Source organism: Myotis daubentonii, chromosome 1 (genome assembly GCF_963259705.1).
Source record: "Myotis daubentonii chromosome 1, mMyoDau2.1, whole genome shotgun sequence".
NCBI lineage: Eukaryota > Metazoa > Chordata > Mammalia > Chiroptera > Vespertilionidae > Myotis > Myotis daubentonii.
The window spans coordinates 41,092,114-41,113,364 of record NC_081840.1 but is presented as its reverse complement, the minus strand read 5'-3'; the positions used below and the strand labels follow the sequence as shown (position 1 = coordinate 41,113,364).

Sequence of the window (21,251 nt, the reverse complement as noted above, 5' to 3'; positions counted from 1 at the left end):
TTTTAGTCACTAAAAAGTTGGGATATTTTTAAATTTAGAAACTCTACCTCTTTTACATACAAATTCTTATGAAAAATATCTATTTACTAAAGAACAAATAAAACATAGATGCTGAGTTTTGTTTTTTTTTAAATATGTTTTATTGATTTTTTACAGAGAGGAAGGGAGAGGGATAGAGAGTTAGAAGCATCGATGAGCGAGAAACATCAATCAGCCGCCTCCTGCACACTCCCCAGTGGGGATGTGTCCGAAACCAAGGTACATGTCCTTGACCAGAATCAAACCTGGGACCCTTCAGTCCACAGGCCGACGCTCTATCCACTGAGCCAAACCGGTTAGGGTGATGCTGAGTTTTAAAAAGAATGATAGTGATCACCTGTATCCTCCTTCCCTGGCTGAAGAAATATACTTTATCAATATTTTGACACAACTATGTGCCCCTCTTTATTATTTTTTTTAATCCTCGCCTGAGGATATTTCCATTGATTTTAAGAGAGAGTGGAAGAGAGAGGGAAAGACAGAGAGAAATATCAATGTGAGAGAAACACATGGATTGGTTGCCTCCTGCACGAGCCCTGACCAGGGCCTGGGCCAGGGAGGAGCCTGCAACCCGGGCATGTGCCCTTGACTGGAATCAAACCTGGAACCCTTCAGTCTGCAGGTCAATGCTCTATCCACTGAGCCAAACCAGCTAGGGCTGACTTTGCTCTCTTAATGGTATATTTTAAGAAACAGAAATTTTATATTTAAAAGTACTCCACTTAATATTTTCCTTTATGGCTTGTACTCTTTATAATTTAATAAATCTTCCCCCTACCTCAAAGTTATAAAATATTCTATAATACTTAGTTTTAAAGTTGTATATATCTTTTTTACATTTTTTATTGTGGTAAAATACACATAACATGACATTTACCGTCTTAACCATTTTTAAGTGTAAAGTTGAGTGATATTAACTACATTCATGTGGTTGTACAGCCAGCTACCAGCATCCATCTCCAGAACTCTTTTCATCTTACAAAACGTCTATGTCGTGGAACACTAATCCCCATTCCCTTTTTCTCCCAGACTTTGGCAACCTCCATTGTATTTTCTCTCTCCATGATATTGACTATTCTAAGAATATCATATAAGTAGAATCGTACAGTAGTGTATTTGTCTTTTTATGACTGGGTTAATTCACTTAACATAATGCCCTCAAAGTTCATCCATGTTGTAGCATATGTCAGAACTTTCTTCCTTTTTAAGGCTGAATAACATTCCATTACACACACACACACACACACACACACACACACACACACACACACCACTTTTCTTATCCATTTATCTGTTGATAAACACTTGGTTGCTTCCATGTTTTAGCAATTGTGAATAATGCTGTTATAAACATAGGTGTACAAATATCTCTTTGAGACCCTGCTTTAAATTCTTTGAGTATATGCCTAGAAGTAGAATTGCTGAATCACATGGTAATTCTATTTTTAATTTTTTTGAGGAACCACCATACTGTATTCCATTGTGATTGCCCCATTTTCCATTCCCACTAACAGTGAAATTTTTCTAAATTATTGCCAACACGTCTTATTTTCTGATTTTTATTTTATTTTATTTTTATAGTAGCCATCCTAATGGGTGTGAAATGGTATCTTATTGTGGTCTTGATTTGCATTTCATATCCTGATTTCTCTTTTGATCCATTTATTGTTTGAGTCTATTGCATTATTTCCACAATTTGTGAATTCTCCAGTTTTACTTCTATTACTGACTTCTACCTTTATCTCTTTGCAGTTAAAGAAGATATATTGTATTATATCTATCTTTTAAAAACCTATTGAGACTTAATTTTGAACCTAACATAGATTCTATCCTGGAGAATGCTCCATTTGCAATTGAGGAGAATGTGTACTCCATTGTCATCCTGTATATGTCTGTTAGATCTAGTTGATTATTATGTAGTTGATTCTATTTTCTTGCTTGTTGCCTATCTGGTCCTTATATCCATTATTGAGCATGGGGTATTGAAGTCTCCAATTTTTGCTTCACATATTTTGATGGCCTGCTATTGGCTGCATAAATGTTTATAATTGTTATATGTTCTTAATGTGTTGAAACTTTTAATATATAATGTTCTTCTTTGTTTCTTGTAACCTTTTTTATTTAAAGTCTATTTTGTCTGACATAAGTATAGCCACTCCTATTTCCTTTTGGTTACCATTTGCATTGAATATATTTTTCCATTCTTTCACTTTCAACCTGTTTGTGTTTTGGATCTAGAGTGATTCTCTTATAGACAGCCTGTAGTTGGATCATGTTGTTGTTGTTGTTTTATCCATTCTGCCATTCTCTGTCTTTTGATTAGAGTTTAATCCATTTACATTTAATGTAGTTACTGATAAGGAGGGATTTACTTCTGTCATTTACTGTTTGTTTTCTTTATGTCTTATAGCTATTTTGTCCCTCATTTCTTGCACTACTGTCTTCTTATGTGTTTCGATTTATGTGTTTTTAAACCTGGGATCTAGTCCTAAATTGACAGCTATTAACTGTGTGAACTTGGATATATCATTTGTTAGTGGGTCTGATCTTGGGAAAGTTATTTATCTAATTCTTAATTTTCTCATGTGTCAAAAATACAGATAATAAATACCTTGATAAATTGTTTAAAGGAATAAACAAATAACACAAGAAGGTATCCATGTTAGATTGCCTGATACAGAAATTCTATTTCCTTTTCTGGGCAAGGTCAGTTACATCTTTGGCTTTAACTTTCCTAAATCTACAATAATACTAATAGCATTTACTATGTACCAGCCACTGGTCTCAGTATGTTATATGCATATATTAATTTACAACAACCTTATGAGGTAGACACATAGAGGTTAAACAACTTGCCTATGGTTACTCAGCTAAAAAGTGGGGAGGCCTTGATTTGAATCTCAACAGTCCAGTTTTTAACCAGACTGTGTTTTTAACCACCACACTGTACTGCCTTTCTAAAGGAAGGAGTTATAGGCTGTATTAGTTGTTTATTGTCTGTTATGCTGCATGATAAACAATCACAAAACCTCAGAGGCATAGAACAGTATTTATTGATCACATGTTGAAATGTGTGTTAGGCAACTCTGTTGATGTTGCTACCTCACATCAGTGAGGGTTAGTTTGTTGCAGGGTGTGGCTGGGACTGGACAGTTTGCTCCTATTCCAAGTGACTCTGATCCCGCAACAATCATATTAGTCTAGGAATATTCTCATGGTGCATGGTAGAGGCATGCCTGCTACAGGAAATCATGTGGCTGACCTGAGTCAAAGCAGGAGCACATTATAAAGTCACAAAGGCAGCAGATATAAGAATGTGTCACTTGACACATTGAGGTTGTTTTGTAATTTACCACAAATGCCAAGGCCCAGGGTTCCAAAATTCTTGTATATTAAGGATGAATTCTAAAAGTTAATCTCAAAAATAGCATTTCTGATCATTTAATCGAAAACTCAGAAAACACAAAAGTGCATACAGACATATACACACACACATAAATTTATAGAAAGTATGCAGAACTTCTTGAAGGAATACTTAAATCAGCCCGTAGTCCAAAGGTAGTAGTGGTGGTGATGATGATGATAGCAAATGAGCTATCAGCCTTTAAAGTTTTCTATGTGACAGCACTGTTCTCAGCACTTTACATAGTAACTCCCTTGATCTTTATAACAACCCTATTGAATAGGTACTATGAGTAGTTTCCATTTTACAGATGAAGAAGCTGAGAGATTTAGTAATTTCCTAGGTTCACATCATTTTTTGTAAGATTTCCACATAAAGTAATTTTCAAAAGTTTCTTATTTTTTATCGAATTATTTCCAGACCTCTTTGCCATGGAAGATCTTCTGTAATCTGGCCCTACCCGATTCAATTCTCTGTCATTTCCATTACTATGAGTTATAACTTTAGACCAGCGGTTCTCAACCTGTGGGCCGCGACCCCTTTGGTGGTCGAACGACCCTTTCACAGGGGTCGCCTAAGACCATCCTGCATATCAGATATTTACATTACGATTCATAACAGTAGCAACATGACAGTTATGAAGTAGCAACGAAAATAATTTTATGGTTGGGTCACAACATGAGGAACTGTATTTAAAGGGCTAGAAGGTTGAGAACCACTGCTTTAGACAATTAAGAGTCTGGGATTTTGTAGATGGGATGCATACATTGGAGGGAGCTGAACTAGTTGCATTAGAGATTTATTCCAGTTTCAAGAATATGTGATTCTGAGTCCTTTTATGTATTTCCTCCTATGTATGTGTAGCTCTAAAAAATTTTACAAGGCTCTTTCATCTGAATAACTAAACTTATTCCTAGGAGATGAAGAAAGTATCTACTAAAGCCATTTTATTCCTCTTTCTTAAAAGTAGACTCCTTTGTTTTGATTTTCTCACTCTGCAAACAGAAATCTCTGCACTGATGTAGAACTGTTTTGAAACGAAAATTGTTTTATTTGGTCACATAATCAGAAAGACGAGATGTAAATGTTTCTCAGATATGATGTGAATGACATTAACATATCATTTAAAAGGAGTATTTCTAATTCAACTGTGTTCCTGTTTCAGATGTTTGAGAGTTGAGAGGTACATATACTTTCTTGGTATTTTGAAATGATTACCTGACACAATTGCTATTATATTCAACAGGTGGGTTTTCAGAAAAGACAAATGAATGGAGCTCAGAAGAGGAGGAACCAGTGAAAAAGGCAGGACCAGTCCAAGTCCTTGTTGTCAAAGACCACCATTCTTTTGAGTTAGATGAAACTGCACTAAATCGAATCCTTCTCTCAGAGGCTGTCAGAGACAAGGAGGTTGTTGCTGTATCTGTGGCTGGAGCATTTAGAAAAGGAAAATCATTCCTAATGGACTTCATGTTGAGATACATGTACAGCCAAGTATGTAAGAGTTTTTTTTTAAAAAAATTTCTGTCCCTGTGCTGTCACTTTGTGCTTTTATTTAGTAGTGTCCATTATTTCTATTGTTATGTATCCTAAATATGCACTAGTTTAAAAATGCTATACTGTAATCATTACAACTTTGGTGCTTTGGGCACCAAACTACACAGGCCACTTTTGCCTGAAGCCACTTAGCTACATTACCCTTAGAAGATACCTTATTTTTTACGCTTAAAAATAGAAACCACGTAGTAATATGATTATAAACTCTACATGTTATAGGGTTTAAAATGTCAAATAGCTTTTGTCATAACAATTTTATTGTAATCATTTCCCCCAACATTTATTATGACAATTTTCAAGCATGCAACAAAGTTAAGAGAATTTTGCAGTGAATACCCGGGTATCCATTAATGAGATTCTACCATTAACATTAATATTCTTGCATTATCCCATGTGTCTCTAACTCTTCTTTCCACCCATCACTTCATCTTATTTTACTGATTCATGTCAAAGTAAATTGCTGATGTCAGTATACTTCTCCCCAAATTTTCTCAATATACATCATTATTATATATTTTAGTATTTATTTTTTTCTCTTGTTATAAAATTTACATAATTACATGCACAAATCTTGAGTACCTTTGCTTATTTTTTTGAAAATGCATATGCTTCTATATCCCCAAATTCTATCAAGCATATCTCACCTTTACCCCAGAAAGTTCTCTCTGATCTTTTCCAACTCATTTCTTAACCCACCCCCAGAGGCAACAGTATCGTAACATTTGCTTCAGCAGCATTTCACAGAAATGAGACTTTAAGGGACCTAGGATAAACCAAAAGCAGAGGGATAAATAGGAGATTGGAGCTAGGGAACAGAGGGTTGGTAGTGGAGAGCATATCAGTATTTTTTCTACCTTTTATCCATAGCAATTCTGATGCAAATATGGATTTTGAGGGAAGAATAGACACACTACCCAAGAAACTTGGTTCTATGTATTTATACCATAATTATCCATTTTGGATTGATCTTTTCTAGTTGGGTTATTTGTGAACAATTTTGTAACGTTAATATCTTATGTCTAGTTTCAGTTCAAACAAATCAAGAACAAAACTGCTAAAATCTCAGGCTTTGAAAGCAAGAAAAACTTACCATTCTCTATTTCTAGCATTCCAACTTTAGTGTGCTATTACACAGGTGGGAAAATTGAATGAACAAAATTAGTATACTTTACATTATTTGGGATTATATACAGTTTTATACATATTCATAGTTTTAACTGTTAAACATTTGAATGAAATGCTCAGTAACACTTGTTGCTTGTGTTAAATAGCATTTTCTCAGATTAAAGCTCAGATTTGTTTTGTTTTTGTCTTTCTGCACCTACTGCTAGATACCTTTCCTCCTGCTATTATTCACTTCCTCCTCCCCCAATACCAAAGCATTGTGTATGTTACAGTTTATATCCTGATATACTATATTCTCTCATATCTTTATTTCTTTGTTTCTGGAATATCCTTCCCAAGTTTGCTTCCTGGAAAATTCCTAAACATCCTTCAATGTTTAGCCCAAATATCACCTCTCCTTTAAAGTATTACATAACCAAGAGTTACATAATAACTCTTTAGTTATTTCTTATCTTATGTTTCCATTTATGCCTAATATACACTCCCATTTTAATAGGCATATATTATATTATATTAGTTAGTTAGCATGTCTATCCCCTGTTAAGTTATGAGCTTCCATTGGTCTGGAATATCTTTTTATCCCCAGGACCTAGCATAACATGTGGCAAATGATTGCTTCCTCTGTAATTTCTTTTTGGATTAATTAGTAAAGAAATTGTGTCAGTACAGTAGATGTGCATATGTTGTTTCCTTTTGGCTAGAGTTAGAAAGAGAATACAAATCTTAATGGATGAGTAGAAAATATATACTACATATCTAGTTCTGTATCAGAGACTTTCTTAATTTTATAGGAATCAGTTGATTGGGTTGGAGATTACAATGAACCATTGACTGGATTTTCATGGAGAGGTGGATCTGAACGAGAGACTACAGGAATCCAGATATGGAGTGAAGTCTTCCTTATCAATAAACCTGATGGTAAAAAGGTATGATGTGAACTTCTTAAAGAAAATAGATTTTTCACTTGCAACAGTTATCACTTTTCAGGATCCTCAAAAACAATCTTTTGAAAACTAATTTTTGGCCATTTGACATGATATTTAAAAGGGAAGTGGGTAGCATTCTATTGCATGTTTCCTATTTTCCTTTCTAGGGGTCAGGGTAAGCAAAATTGTAGAAACAATGGACCAGCAGCTCAGCTAACATCTAAACTTTGTTTCAGTGCTGTTTCTGTTATGGTGGGTTACCAGTGAAAGTTAATCATTACAGTATTCAGCAACTAATTGCATTTTTATTTTCTGTGGCCTTAATGGCACATGTAAAAATATTCATTATTAATGATTTATTTTAGTTCTTATGATGTTAACTTTGCGTTAAGCCGAAAACTCTACATGTTCTATAAAATATCAGTAATGTTCTCTACTTGCCTATAGGTTGCAGTGCTATTGATGGATACTCAGGGAACCTTTGATAGTCAGTCAACTTTGAGAGATTCTGCCACAGTATTTGCCCTTAGCACAATGATCAGCTCTATACAGGTATGGAATAAAATAAATCCATATTTATGGATGTTTCTTTCACTAAAAATTATGAATATATGTATTTCTGTGTGCTAGTGAGACAAGCAACAGAAATGGTAAATCAAGTATATTATTTGGCTTAATTAGCATACCAGTTCTAATGATTTCTGTAACAGTAGAATTGTTTTTATTATTGTCACCTAATTTCTGATAAGTTTTCAAATTGCTTACTTTAGTCAGAAAAGATATTATCTTATTGATAATTTTTTCTGTTTAAAGCATGTAATAAACTCAATAATATTAAATCTTATAATGTATGCAGTTACATTGGGATCACCTAGTTAAGTTATATTAATTGAAACAAGATTTATAAATGCAAAATTTTATTTTACATAGCTAGTAGAAACATTTCTAAATGTAAAAAACATGTATATGTGTTCATAGCTTTTAAAAACATATTACTATACATTTAGGAAAGTAACTGTCTTGTAAAAAAAAATCTATCTTTTTTCTTTCACTGCCTTTTTTAAAAGTATTTTCTGTGAGGTATATTGTAGGCTTTATAAGTTGTCCTAAAGTACTTGGAGAATTTTTCTATAGTAATAGAACACATAGCATAAAAAATTTTAAACCAAATTAAAATTATTTTCTATTTACTGTAAAGAGCAAGAAGAGATAGTAGACAAGAAACAGTTAAAAAAAGGTAAGATAGTTTTAAAAATTAGGGAAGACAAAGTGGTTAGGATGAGTAAGTGAAGGCTAAAATTATAAGCAAGTAGAGAAAATGGAGCTAGTGAACTGGCAGTAAAGGCATGGTGTAAGGGTAGGACAACCGTGAGAAGGTTGATAGAAGGAAGACTGAAATTTTTTTTAATAAAGGACTTTAAGATAAAAAGCCATGATTGTAACTTATAGTTGACTAGCTTTTAAAATTATACTTCTTAAATGAGTAACCCTTTAAAATACCGACTTACCTAATTTCTTCATAATTGACAATATAACCCATTTACGCAAGCCAATTAAAACCAGATTAACTTTGCCTTTGTAATATTTATTATTTACTATGTATATTTTACCTGAAGACATTCAATATTTTCACTGAAAATGTAAGTCTTTTTAGTAATGACTATTTCTTACTATCTGAGAAATGATCTATTTAAAAATATATTATCTGTAATAATACATAAAGATACACATATCCTTAAGTTTTCTTTGATGTTACTGATATTTATTCCCCTCAAAAAATGTCACTTTGATACAGTGATCTGTTCATGAAGTAATAATGCATATGTTTATGGGTGTGGACATAATATTCAGAACCTAACTTCCATGTGATGAAACTTTCTGTAGACATAACTCAGATAACCAGTTGTGAAGAAGCCAACATAAAATTTTAAGAAAACTTTATGGGTTATTCAGATTTAGATTGCCATTATTTATATGAAGAAGTGTTTTATTGACTAGCTGTTGAGTTCATAAAGTATTTTTAGTATTCTGCCTCCAGACAGGTGGCTATTGAATTTCTAGAACAATTTTATGATCATTGTACATTGTTTATTGTCTCTCAAGTTTTTTATACTCCTCAATTGTCGCCTTATAAATATCATTATGTAAGAATGTATGTTAGAGAGTTCACATTTGTGATAACTGATATTTAGAAAAGTAGAGAATGACAAAGTAGTACTGAGGATGATGCTAATTATTTCCTCGTTTTAACTTTATTTCTTAATCAAGGTATATAACTTATCCCAAAATGTCCAGGAGGATGATCTTCAGCACCTCCAGGTAACAATATTTATAATCTTTTTTAATATCTGGTAATCTTTTAAGCATGCATAGTGGAACTTCAGGAGGATTTAGAATCATAACCAAATGGAGGTTGTCCTAGTTCCAGGCTTCTTGTTCCAGCCTTGTATGGTTATATTCTGCCTAACTCAGTTTCCAAACTCCTTTGTTTCTGTAAAATTACTTGCTATTGACCTGCATATGAAACTATGTGGCAAGTTAGAATAGAAAAATGATCTTTGGTTTAAAAATGACCCAAAATATGAAGTAGAAGTCGTAAGATCAAGGATTTAATAATTGCTAGTGTGATATCAGTTGTATGCCAGTTTTTCCCCATTGGACCATTTTATACCTAAGAACTATGAGAGGTTTACCTGATGATAACTCATAGAATTCTATTTTAGATCTGAAAGAGACCTCAGTGACACCTAATTTATACTTCACATTTTATACATGAGGAAAATTTGGCTGAAAGAAATAAATGACTTGCCTAAATTCTTGTGGCTAATTAGTGGTAGACTGGGAGTAAAAATATGGTTATCTGACTGGGCTTAGTGTTTCTTCTATTCTCCAAGCATCATTTAAATCTCAAGTAAAAGATTAGCTATTCCTAAAGATACTTCAGATCTCTGTAACACTCTGCTCCCTTTCAATTCATGTTATATTGGTTACATAGGAAAGCCTATTGTTTCTCTGACAGTTGCCCTCTGTATATTTTGTAGAAAATTTTGCTTTCAGTATATTATTTAATTTTTGCAATAAGAGCCATGTACAAATTTAACAGATAACAAGATGATAAAACAGGGTAATCTCTAATGCCAGAAAAATCATTTGAGTTTACAACCAGTATTACTCCCAAATATATTTATTTTCTTATTTTTAAATCAGTTTTTTATTTATTATTTTATTTTTTTATTGATCTTAGAGAAAGGAAGGGAGGGAAGGAGGGAGGGAGGGAGGGAGGGAGGGAGGGAGAGAGAGAGAGAGAGAGAGAGAGAGAGAGAGAGAGAGAGAGAGAGAGAGAGAAAACAGCAATGTATGAGAGAAACATCGATCTATTGCCTCCCATGCATGGAAACCTGGGTCATGTGCCCTGACCAGGGAATCAACCTGCCACCATTTTTGTGTAGGTGACAACATTCCAACCAACTGAGTCACACCAGCCAGGGCTAAAATATATTTCTTGTACATCTCACTGACCATTTATGACAAATAGGCAATATGCTGAGTAAGTGTTAAATTTTTGTTGTTGTTGCTCTCTTTTTTATTTTAATTTGTGTTTTTATTTTATTTGATTTGTGTTATATATTTCTTATACAGTAGTAAGTACAATAATTTCTTCAAGCATGTACTGTTCAATACCAGTTTTAGGGATTTCTTAAAGAAGGACTGATTTTGGATTTTTATATTGAGTAAATTATATTTTTTGAGATCACTTAAAAAATTTCCTGTAAATGACAGTATCTCAGTCTTCCTCAAAAAAGATTGTGAATTCAATTTATGTTAGTAGATAATTCTAATGAGAGTGTTTAATCCCTGACCAGCTGCCTTTTGTTTATTTTTTAAATATATTTTTATTCATCTCAAAGAGGAAGGGAGAGGGAGAGATAGAAACATCAATGATAAGAGAGAATCATTGATTGGATGCCTCCTGCATGCCCCCTACTGGGGATCGAGCCTGTAACCCAGGCATGTGCCCTTGCCTGGAATCGAACCCGAGACTCTTCAGTCCACAGGCCAATGCTCTATCCACTGAGCCAAACCAGCTAGGGCCAGCTGCCTTTTAAATATGATATTCCAGACTTTCATTTAATCACTCTAATCTAATAACTATTAATTATCCTTTGCTTTCTATATTCCCATAGCCCGCACGAAGCGGGGCAAAGGATGGTAATCCTCTGTGTCAGCTTTCTTCCCCAACTCTGAAAAGTCACTGTGGCTTGTTAATCTTGTATATTTAGTGGCATTTCCTGTGCACACATGGGAAAACCCACTCAGCCACTCTGGATGAAACTCTCATCAGAGGCCCAATCACAGTCACCCTTAGGTTGTGTTCTCCAAAACCTTTCATTTCTAGCAACATAAAAACTGCTATGGTGCCTCTCAATTGGGCACATAAAAAATATTAGCAGTGTATTTGATGTTTTAATTTTTAAGCCAAATACCTATATGACTTTGTAATAATCCAGGCCATTGTGTGTCCTCAGGCAACAACACATACATATCCTACATAATTTATTGCTTCCTAGTCTAATTATGCAAGTTCTATTTTGAAAGGTCATTTAACATGTTTCTCCCCATTGTCCCTACAAAAAACTGTCCTATATTCCAGATATAAAAGATGTTAGCTTTAAAATGAAAACTTTATTTTTAAAATATCTAATTACTATACTGTTTTATCTAATACTTAGTTCCTTAAAATGATTATTGTAATCTTAAGAATATAGTATTATCTTATAGCTTGGGGAAAAATATGAATGGAAGAAAGGCAAAAAGTAAAACTTTGCAGATACTGAAGTTTTCTTTGTGCATGTGTGTTTGTATGTGTGTGTGACTTTCCTTCTAGCTTTTCACTGAGTATGGCAGACTGGCAATGGAGGAAACATTCCTGAAGCCATTTCAGGTAAGTTGGGGTTAACTGATGATAAATTCCTATCAAAATTTCCTGAAGACCATAGCAGGTATTTTAATTAATTGTGAGGGTCTGTTTCTCTGTTTTAAAATTTCACTTCAGAAGCACTTTTGGATACCCATTTAATGCTATACGATGCAAGGAGAAGATAGAAATGTGGAAATAAAAATTTAACAAACTGTTTTTTAAAAGGGGGGAAGGAAAAATAAAAGAATGAATAAGATACTTTGGTTCCTGCAAAAATATCAGGTTTTCTCCCCTGAACCAACCCTAGAGATGTCATAAAAAAATAAACATACTATGGAGTGAAAAAGTTGCCTTTTAAAGACTATCTACAGTATGATGGCATTTTTAATATAGCTCATAAATGAGCATAACTAAATTAATAGCATATTGTTTAAGAATACATATACATATGTGTTAAAACTATATTGAAAGCAAAATTTAAGGTAGTGATTACCACTGGAGAGGAGAAATAGGGATATACCAGGGAGGGATACACAGGAAGCTTCACTGTTTTGGTATGTTCAATTACTTAAGTGGGTTTGTGGATTCACAGGTTCATTTTACTAATGTGCATAATAATATGCATATAAGTTATTTTATAGGTATCATATCATAAAAATTTTAAATCTTAAAAAGTCAATAATATGTCTCAAAACAGCAATTACCAACTAACAAATATAAGTTATTTTGTGTGTATGCAGGTTTTTTTTAAGTATACAATTCACAATAGCAAAAAACACACACGAAAACTTTGATAATTAACTCCCATAATATAAAGACTTTTATGGAGAAAAATGCAAAGATTTATTAAAGATCATAAAGGGAAATTTGTATAAAACATATATTTCAGATAGGGTGATTTAATGTTGCAGAGAATTTAATTCTCCCCAAATTAATCAGTAAACTCAGTGCAATTTTAATTAAAATTACCACTGAATTTCTAAAGAAACTCAACACATTGTGCTATAACTTCTATGGAAGAATTAAGTTCTGCTTTTATTTAAATCAGTTTTTAAAAAGAAAATCAAAATTGGAGGATTGAATACACATTAAGAAACCATACAAAATGAAAATGGTGTGGTCCTGCACAGATACAAGAAAAAAGCCCAATGGAACTAAACAGACACCGAATATATCCCTATCTATAATAATGAAAGTGTAATATGCTAATTAGACCAGACGTCTTCCGGACGACCTTCTGGATGAAGCCGGGGCTGTGAGGGAAGCCTGGGTCCCTGGTGCCAGAGGGAAGTTGGTACCAGCAGTGGGGGGAAGGAAGGTCTACTCTTGCATGAATTTTGTGCATCGGGCCTCTAGTATATATAGAAACCTGGTATTCAACAGAGGTGGTGTCATATACCTGTAGCAAATGGATGGATTAATAGCTGAGATTTGGAAAAACTAGCTCACTATTTGTAGAAAAAGTTGAATTTCTGTTAAACACCATATAGATTAGTAAGCTCCAGTTGGATTAAAGAACTAAATATGAAAGTTAAAATTATACTAATAGAAGAAAATACTGGAAAATATCCTTCTGAACTGGGGTGAAGAAACATTTATATACTAGGATTCTCACAAAATAAACCATGTAGTGAAAAATTGATGGGTATTATTACATTAAAATAGAGTATTTCTATTTATCAGAGGACTCTATAAGAAGCAAAGTGAACAGATTGGTAGAAGATATTGACAATGTCAAAGTCAACAAGGACTTAATATGTAGAATACACAAGGCAGTTTTACAATTAAGCAAGGACATTTTGCCAATTAAAAATAAGCAAAGGAACCATGACACATTTTTAGAATGGCCAAATTTCAGAGCATTAACACCAAATGCTCCACAAAAGAGGATGTGGAGCAACAGGTACTCTCATACATTTCTGGTGGGAATTTAAATGGTACAGTCACTTTGGAAGATAGTTTGGTGGTTTCTTACAAAATTAAACATTCTCTTATATGAACCAGTGATTGCACTCTTTGGTATTTACTCAAAGAAGTTGAAAACTTACGTCCACACAAAAACTGGCACACAGATGTTTGTAGCAGCTTTATTTATAACTTCCAAAAACTTGGAAGCAGCCAAAATGTCCTTTAATAGATAAACTGCCTATATTCAGACAATGAAATATTCAGCGTAAAAAAGGAAATGAGTTATCAGTCTATGAAAGAGACATGGAGAAACATTAAATGCACATTACTAAGTGAAATAAGCCAATTTGAAAAGGCTACATATTGTATGATTCCAACTATATGATATTCTGGCAGAGGCAAAACAATGGACACAAAGATCAGAGGATGGTGGGGGAAGCGAGGAGTGGAGAAATGAATAGGCAGAGCACAGAGGATTTTTAACGCCATGAAAATACTCTGTATGATATTGTAACGATGGGTGTATGTCATTATACCTTTGTCCAAGCCCATATCATGTACAACACTAAGAATGAACACTATGGATTTTGAGTAATTATGATGTGACAATGTAGGTCCATTGTTGATGAAAAAAAAGAATGCACCATTCTGGTGGGTGATATTAATAGATGAGGAGGCTGTGCATGTGTGGGGACAGGTGATACTTGCCAATACTCTGCACTTTCCTCTCATTTTTCTTGTAAACCTAAAGCTGCTCTAAAAATAGTCTTATAAAACATTTAAAATGATAAACTGTACTTAATTTTTAAAAAACAGGCAAAAGATATGCAGACAATTCACAGAATGAAAACCTGATTGGTTAACACATTTTTGAAGGATGTCGGGTCTCATTGATAATCAGATAAAAATTAAAATAATGAGATACCACTTTATACTTTTTAAGTAGCCAAAAAGTGGAACATGGGGTTAATACCATATTATAGCTACAATTTGGATAAATGGGAAAGCCAGGACCTATTGGTGAAAGTGCAGATTCGTGCAGCCATTCTGTGGAGCAGGGGAAATGTGTAAGGATATTGACTGGAGCATTGATAGAGTAGTGGTAGTGGGAAGTTGGAGGCAATTTAGGTGTCCATCACTAGAAGAATGGATACATAAGAGCATACTCTGGAATATTTTGCAACATCCAAAGGCAGTGAACCAGAAGTATACGGAGTAGCATGAATAATAGAGTGTTTAAATTGATACTGAATTAGGCAGAAAAACTTTGAGATCTATAACATACTATTTATGATTATTTAAAACACTCTAGATCAGTGTTCTCAACCTTGGCTGCACATTAGAATCACCTGGGAATCTTTTGAAAATCCTGGGCCTCATCCTCGGAAATTCTGTTTGTTATGGGGTGAGGCCACAACATTAGTAACAAAGAAACAGAATTTCTGGAGGATGAGGCCCAGAAATCAGGATTTTAAAAAGATTCCCAGGTGATTCTAATGTGCAGCCAAGGTTGAGAACCACTGCTCTAGATAAACAAAATATATGTATTAGAGTTGAGAACAGAAAATTGAGAGATGGGAATGGGGGTCTGGGAAAAATATGATAAAGAAAAAGGGGCCTTTGCATGGAGAGATGATGGTATGCTGTGAGTGAGAGTATGAATCTCTTCCATGGCCTGGGGAAGCAGGTGGGGTAAAGTAGAATAAAACCAGTTCTTGCTTACAATCTTCTGTATGGTTTACAATACCTACTAGATTCTGTTGTCTTTTTAAAAAGTATTTGTCAGGCTGATAGTTGAAGTGTTGTATGGTAATTAGGCTACTTGTTTTGACTTTTGTCTTCTCTGAACCTGTTACTCTCAGGACCCATTGGCATAGACTCAGGAACTGCATTGTAAATTCTGGAAAGGAATGTTAAGTCTTATCAGCAGGCATCACTGCTTCTTACACTTCGCCAGATATACTAAAGTCAGAGAGACCAACCAATGCTCAGGAGGGGAGAGAGAGAGAGAGAGAGAGAGAGAGAGAGAGAGAGAGAGAGAGAGAGAGATTGAGATTGAGAGAAAGTCATAGAGTTACTGCTTGTTGGTAAACTGTTGGCTTATGAAATGTCAGTGAAAAAATTATGACTAAACTAGGGGCTCGGTGCACGAAATTCGTGCACTGGGTGTGGGGCAGGGGGGAGTGTCCCTCAGCCCAGCCTGCCCCTCTCACATACTGGGAACCCTCAGGCGTTGACCCCCATCACCCTCCAATCGCAGGATCGGCCCCTTGCCCAGGCCTGACGCCTCTGGCCTAGGCATCCGGCCCGGGCAGCGGGGACCCGCAGCTGCAGCGGGGGGGTGCCGCGATCGCGCGGGCTTCGCCCCTGCCCCTGCAGGATGCCTCTGGCTGAGGCGTCCGGCCCGGGCAGCGGGGACCCGCAGCTGCAGCGGCCCCACGATTGTGGGCTTAGCTTTAGGCCCAGGCAAGGGACCCCTAGCTCCTGGGACTGCCAGCTTCGACCATGCCCAGCTCCCATCGCTGGCTCCACCCCTACTTCCTGCTATTACTGGCCAGGGCAGAAAAGGCACCTGATTCTCCGATCATGGCTGGGGGCAGGGCAAAGGCAGCCCCAGGGCTCTTAGCTCCCCCCTGGGTTTCCGATCACTGTCAGTGGCAGGGGGCTTCTTCCTGCTTTCCCTTTCACCTCCCTGCATTGTGCCTACATATGCAAATTAACCGCCATCTTGTTGGCAGTTAACTGCCAATCTTAGTTGGCAGTTAACTGCCAATCTTAGTTGGCAGTTAATTTGCATATAGCCCTGATTAGCCAATGAAAAGGGTAGCTCGTATGCCAATTACCATTTTTCTCTTTTATTAATGTTGATAAGTCAACTAACTCCTAAACATGTTTGGACGTGTAAATCTAAGTATCTGAAATTGAATTGAGAAACTCATTAAGTAGCAAACATGGCTTCCAACACTATTTAATAATATTTAAGATTAAAACAACCAAATTCAAACCAAAAAATACTATACAACATGAAATTAAAAGATAAAATACAAATATATTAAAATCTCAGAACATGTAAGATAGCAGCAAAATAATTCACATTTAAATTAGCATGGAGGAAAAAATCTAAAATAAAGTAATTTTGAAATAAAAGTTGTTAATTCAGCAAGCTTTCTTAGCAGTTCACTTCTGTCCTCTTCCTCACTCCAGAAAATTCACTGTTTTTTTCTATTGTGAACCAGTGTCACCTCAATAACCCACATAAAACATGTATTGATATATCCTACATGTTTGTAATATTAATTGCTATGTAATGTATTTTCATATTAATATGCCATAATTTGTAAAGTCATTTCACAATTGTTGAGCATTTGGGCTTTATTTCACTGTTACTCATAGTAGTGCTAGAACACTGATTTTTTAAATAATTTCCTAAAGGATTAGTCTCCAAAGGGAAGTTAACAAAGGTTATATTTTTCATGTTTTTAAAAATATATATGGTCATTTATAGGATATACACAGCATCCTTTGCCCCAGTTGCCTTCCTGAATTTAATTCATTCAAAAAACAGTATTTATGACTTCAAATGTTTTTATTTGAGAAAATCAAGGTAATTTATAGTCTTGATTTTTATCTTTATCTACATATATATATGAACAAATCAAGATTCATCAATGTTGAAAACTGATGGCTTTTGAAATAAGGACCGAGATTCATAGAATTCCGTACATGATAAATGTAAAGCATACAAATTGTCCAGGGAGAGGGTGGGGCCAATGGGTGTGCGTTTATTAGCTGGCTCATACCAGTTCACAAGAGCTAACTAGTAAACATTCAGGAATTATGTAAGCCAATTACTAAACAGTTAATAGCTTGAAATCAGCCATAGTGTGCATACAGAAATTGTCGAATGCTACAAATCAAGGTGTTGTGTTGTTGTTGGAGAGGTAGTTTACTAGCACATCATTGGATGGGAACAATGGGCATGGAAATAGGGAATCTGACACTGTAGATAGATAAATAGAATATAGATTTTTGATTTGAAAAAATAAGACTTCATATTTGATCATATTCTACACATGGTCCTCATTATGTCGACTTGGGAAGGTGTCCAGTGAAAAAGACCAAGAAATGAAACTAAAATCTCCCAAGAAAAATGCAAAATATAGCCAAATCCACATATTTGGTTTCATTTATCCTAGTTCATGAACTTCTATTTTGTAAAAGTTGCTTCATAGCTAACCTCTATTTTCAAAATACATGTTTTAGGTGTAATTGTTCTGAATACAAGTTGTTTTATTTTATTTTGACAAAATTTTTGACAGAAATTGGCATATAATTAAAGATAGTAGATATAGGTACTTTTAAATTCTCCTCTCCATAAGAATATTTTCTTTCCCCACAAGAATCCACAAAACAAAACAAGAAGAGAGGCTCTACCTTAGTGAAACAAGAAATATCCATAAGGCAAACTAAGAAGCATTCATTTTTAAGGAAAGAAGATGTGAGCCAAAAATTTTATATCCAGCAAAATTGACTTTCAAGTATAAATGGCACAAACTGTTATCAACATGTAAGAATGAAAAAAATAGTGTTCCCATGAGCCCTTAATGAGAATTCTACCAAAGAATGCACTTCAGATAAGCAAAGATGACATAACTTCGATCAAATCAGAGATAATCATATACTACGTGCCTCCTGATAAAAGGACACTCTGCTTCCCATAGTCTTGCCAAAGAAATAAAACCTGTGTCAGACCAAGCCTCTGTCTCTAGCTGCCAATTTGCAGGAAACCCAGAGGACAAAATAACATGTTGAACTGCTCCATAAATATGCAGTCAGCAAGGTCCCAGTTATGGGAAACACTACAGGTCAAATTCCTAAGTTCTTTAACAGATGAACTGTAAAGGGGAAAAGGGGTGGAAGAGGAACCTGTAAATTAAATGAGAATTAAAAGACATAATTTTTAATGGGCGAGTCTGAAAGATTCAGTTAGAAACTCAAAAAATATAAACTTTGTTTAAAACATTGATTTTAGAGAGAGGAAGGGAGAGAAACATCGATGCGAGGGAGAACATTGATTTGGTTACCTTCCATATGCTGGGTGTGCCCTGACTGGGAATTGAACTGGCCACCACTTAGTACAAGACAATGCTCTAACCAATGGACAACACTGGCCAGTGCAGAAAATGTAAACTTTTAGAAGGATCATAAAGATAGCTAATTTTATAAAATATTATTTTTTTCTTTATTACCTACATTTTTTTTCAGAAACAAAAATTGAAATATCTCTTATTCTAATTTACAAAAAGCATATTTTAATCAGCCCTTAGATCGTAAACTACATATTTTATACTTAACTTTGAGGAGCAGTACAGCAGGGATTTTGAAGTAAGACCCAAGTTTACTACTAATTCTTTCATCTCTGGCTGTGTGAGTTTGAGCAAGTTACTTAATGTCAGATGAGGGTGGAGGTGATTTTTATATATCTCTTTTGAAAGGAATAATAAAGTATAACCAATCTGTTAGGGCTGCTATAGAAATATATGAAATATCATGTGTACAATTCCTGGTATTGAAGCTGGCATATTATAGGCACTCAATAAATGAAAGCTAATACTACATTGGTTTCAATAGGTCTGGGGTGGAGCCCAAGAATTCTGTACTTTTAAAAAAGCTTCCCAAATGGTTTTAATGATTGTTCTAATTTGGGAAACACAGTCACTGATAAAATCCTTCTGGATGTGAACAAATATTTAACTTGAAGGATGATTATTTATGATTTTCTTAGAGTAGTGGGAAAACTGGAAAATATTTATGAGAAGGGTAAAATAAATTATGGTCTATCCATGTGCTAAAATACTATGTTGCCATTAAAATAAAAATCAAATAGCTAACAGAGCACTAACTAGGTATCAGGCACTATTCTAAATGCCTATATATTATCTCATTTATCAGTCCTGTGAGGTGGGTCTATTATTATCTCTAATTGACAAATGAGGAGGCTAAAAATGTATGTAACATTACAAATAAAAATTGTGACGCTGAAACATTTCTAAACTATCAATAATAAAAAATGTTTTATAATAAGAAATTGGCTTCATTAGAAGAAAGACTGAGTTAGCTTTCTAACAAAAAATATTTCAAAATAATCATATGAAGAAGTGATAAAATCATTTGCAGCCAAAAACTGTAGAGGGCAAAATATATTATAAAGGTATGTTAGTTATTTTGCTGGTGTGTGTGTGTGTGTGTGTGTGTGTGTGTGTGTGTGTGTGTGTGTAAGAGAGAGACTCATCAGCTTTTTGAATTAGTAATTTATTTTTCTCATTCTAAATAAATATTCACTTTTAAGCCCAATTTTTTATGCCTTTTCTTATTGACCCTTCCCCCTACAGATTGTGTAAGATTCAGGCCCCACAAAACCCAGATTACCACCCCTTTTTATACCAGTTATGCATAATGAGAACTCCTATAGAAGAGAGTGGGACACATGTAATGGAGGAAAAATATCTAGAGAGTAATAGAAGAATCTTTCCTCAAATAAAACTTGAATCTTCATAAAAAGCTGTTTGAAAACCACCAAGCTGAATGCATCCCACCAAGAAATGAGACAGAGTTGCCCTCAAATTGGCTCTCAAATTGGCACTATGTAACTATGATCAGTTTTGGGGCAGCTTTTGGTTTACACTTAGTGGAAATAGGTAGGATGCTCTAATAGAGGAAAGACTACTCAGAAACTGTCAAAGATTTTATGTTTGCTTTAATTCCACAATGTGGTAAAGAATATTTGAACAGTATTCTTTAATTGGTTTCAATTAAAAAGCAGTGGGAGGCAACTTAGAATCTCCTTATCAATTCTTTCTTTGAATTATTTCGTAGAGTCTGATATTTCTTGTTCGAGACTGGAGTTTCCCATACGAATTTTCATATGGATCTGATGGTGGCTCCAAATTTTTGGAAAAACGCCTCAAGGTTTGTTAGATATTTAGGTGCATGAAATTTCACCATTAGTAATCTAGAATTATTTTTGTTGAATGATTTGCTGAACACTTAGTAGCCAAATTCTCATTTGACCCTCATAGTATCTCTATGAATAAACTAAGACAGATGCTTAATAAAATACTTTCAGAATTACAATTTTCAAATATTTTCAATAATTATGATACAGATAAAGAGTTCTTTTGTAGGTTTCTAAAAAACAATGATTTATTTGAAAAAACAAAGCTTTTAATTTGAAGAATTAAGTTAGTTCAAGACCACAGTTTAAATATCTGGATTCATGTTTTAGCAGAGGTTTAAAAGTCAATTTAACAAAAATATCTAATTTTGAAATCCCCAATCTTATAACATTTTGCTAGTAGTTCACAGAAAGTAAAAT

At 34.5% G+C, this 21,251-nt stretch overlaps 1 protein-coding gene across 2 annotated transcripts in view; it reads left to right on the top strand.

Annotated features, from left to right (window-relative positions):
• Nucleotides 1-21,251, top strand: part of ATL1 (atlastin GTPase 1) — a 57,333-nt gene that overhangs the window by 20,869 nt on the left and 15,213 nt on the right. For both annotated transcript variants that reach the window (XM_059696549.1, XM_059696540.1), the window contains exons 3-8: nt 4,689-4,936; nt 6,916-7,050; nt 7,498-7,602; nt 9,319-9,369; nt 11,936-11,992; nt 20,753-20,845. In XM_059696549.1, coding sequence (XP_059552532.1) covers nt 4,689-4,936; nt 6,916-7,050; nt 7,498-7,602; nt 9,319-9,369; nt 11,936-11,992; nt 20,753-20,845 — 689 coding nt within the window. The remainder of the gene's footprint in view (nt 1-4,688; nt 4,937-6,915; nt 7,051-7,497; nt 7,603-9,318; nt 9,370-11,935; nt 11,993-20,752; nt 20,846-21,251) is intronic.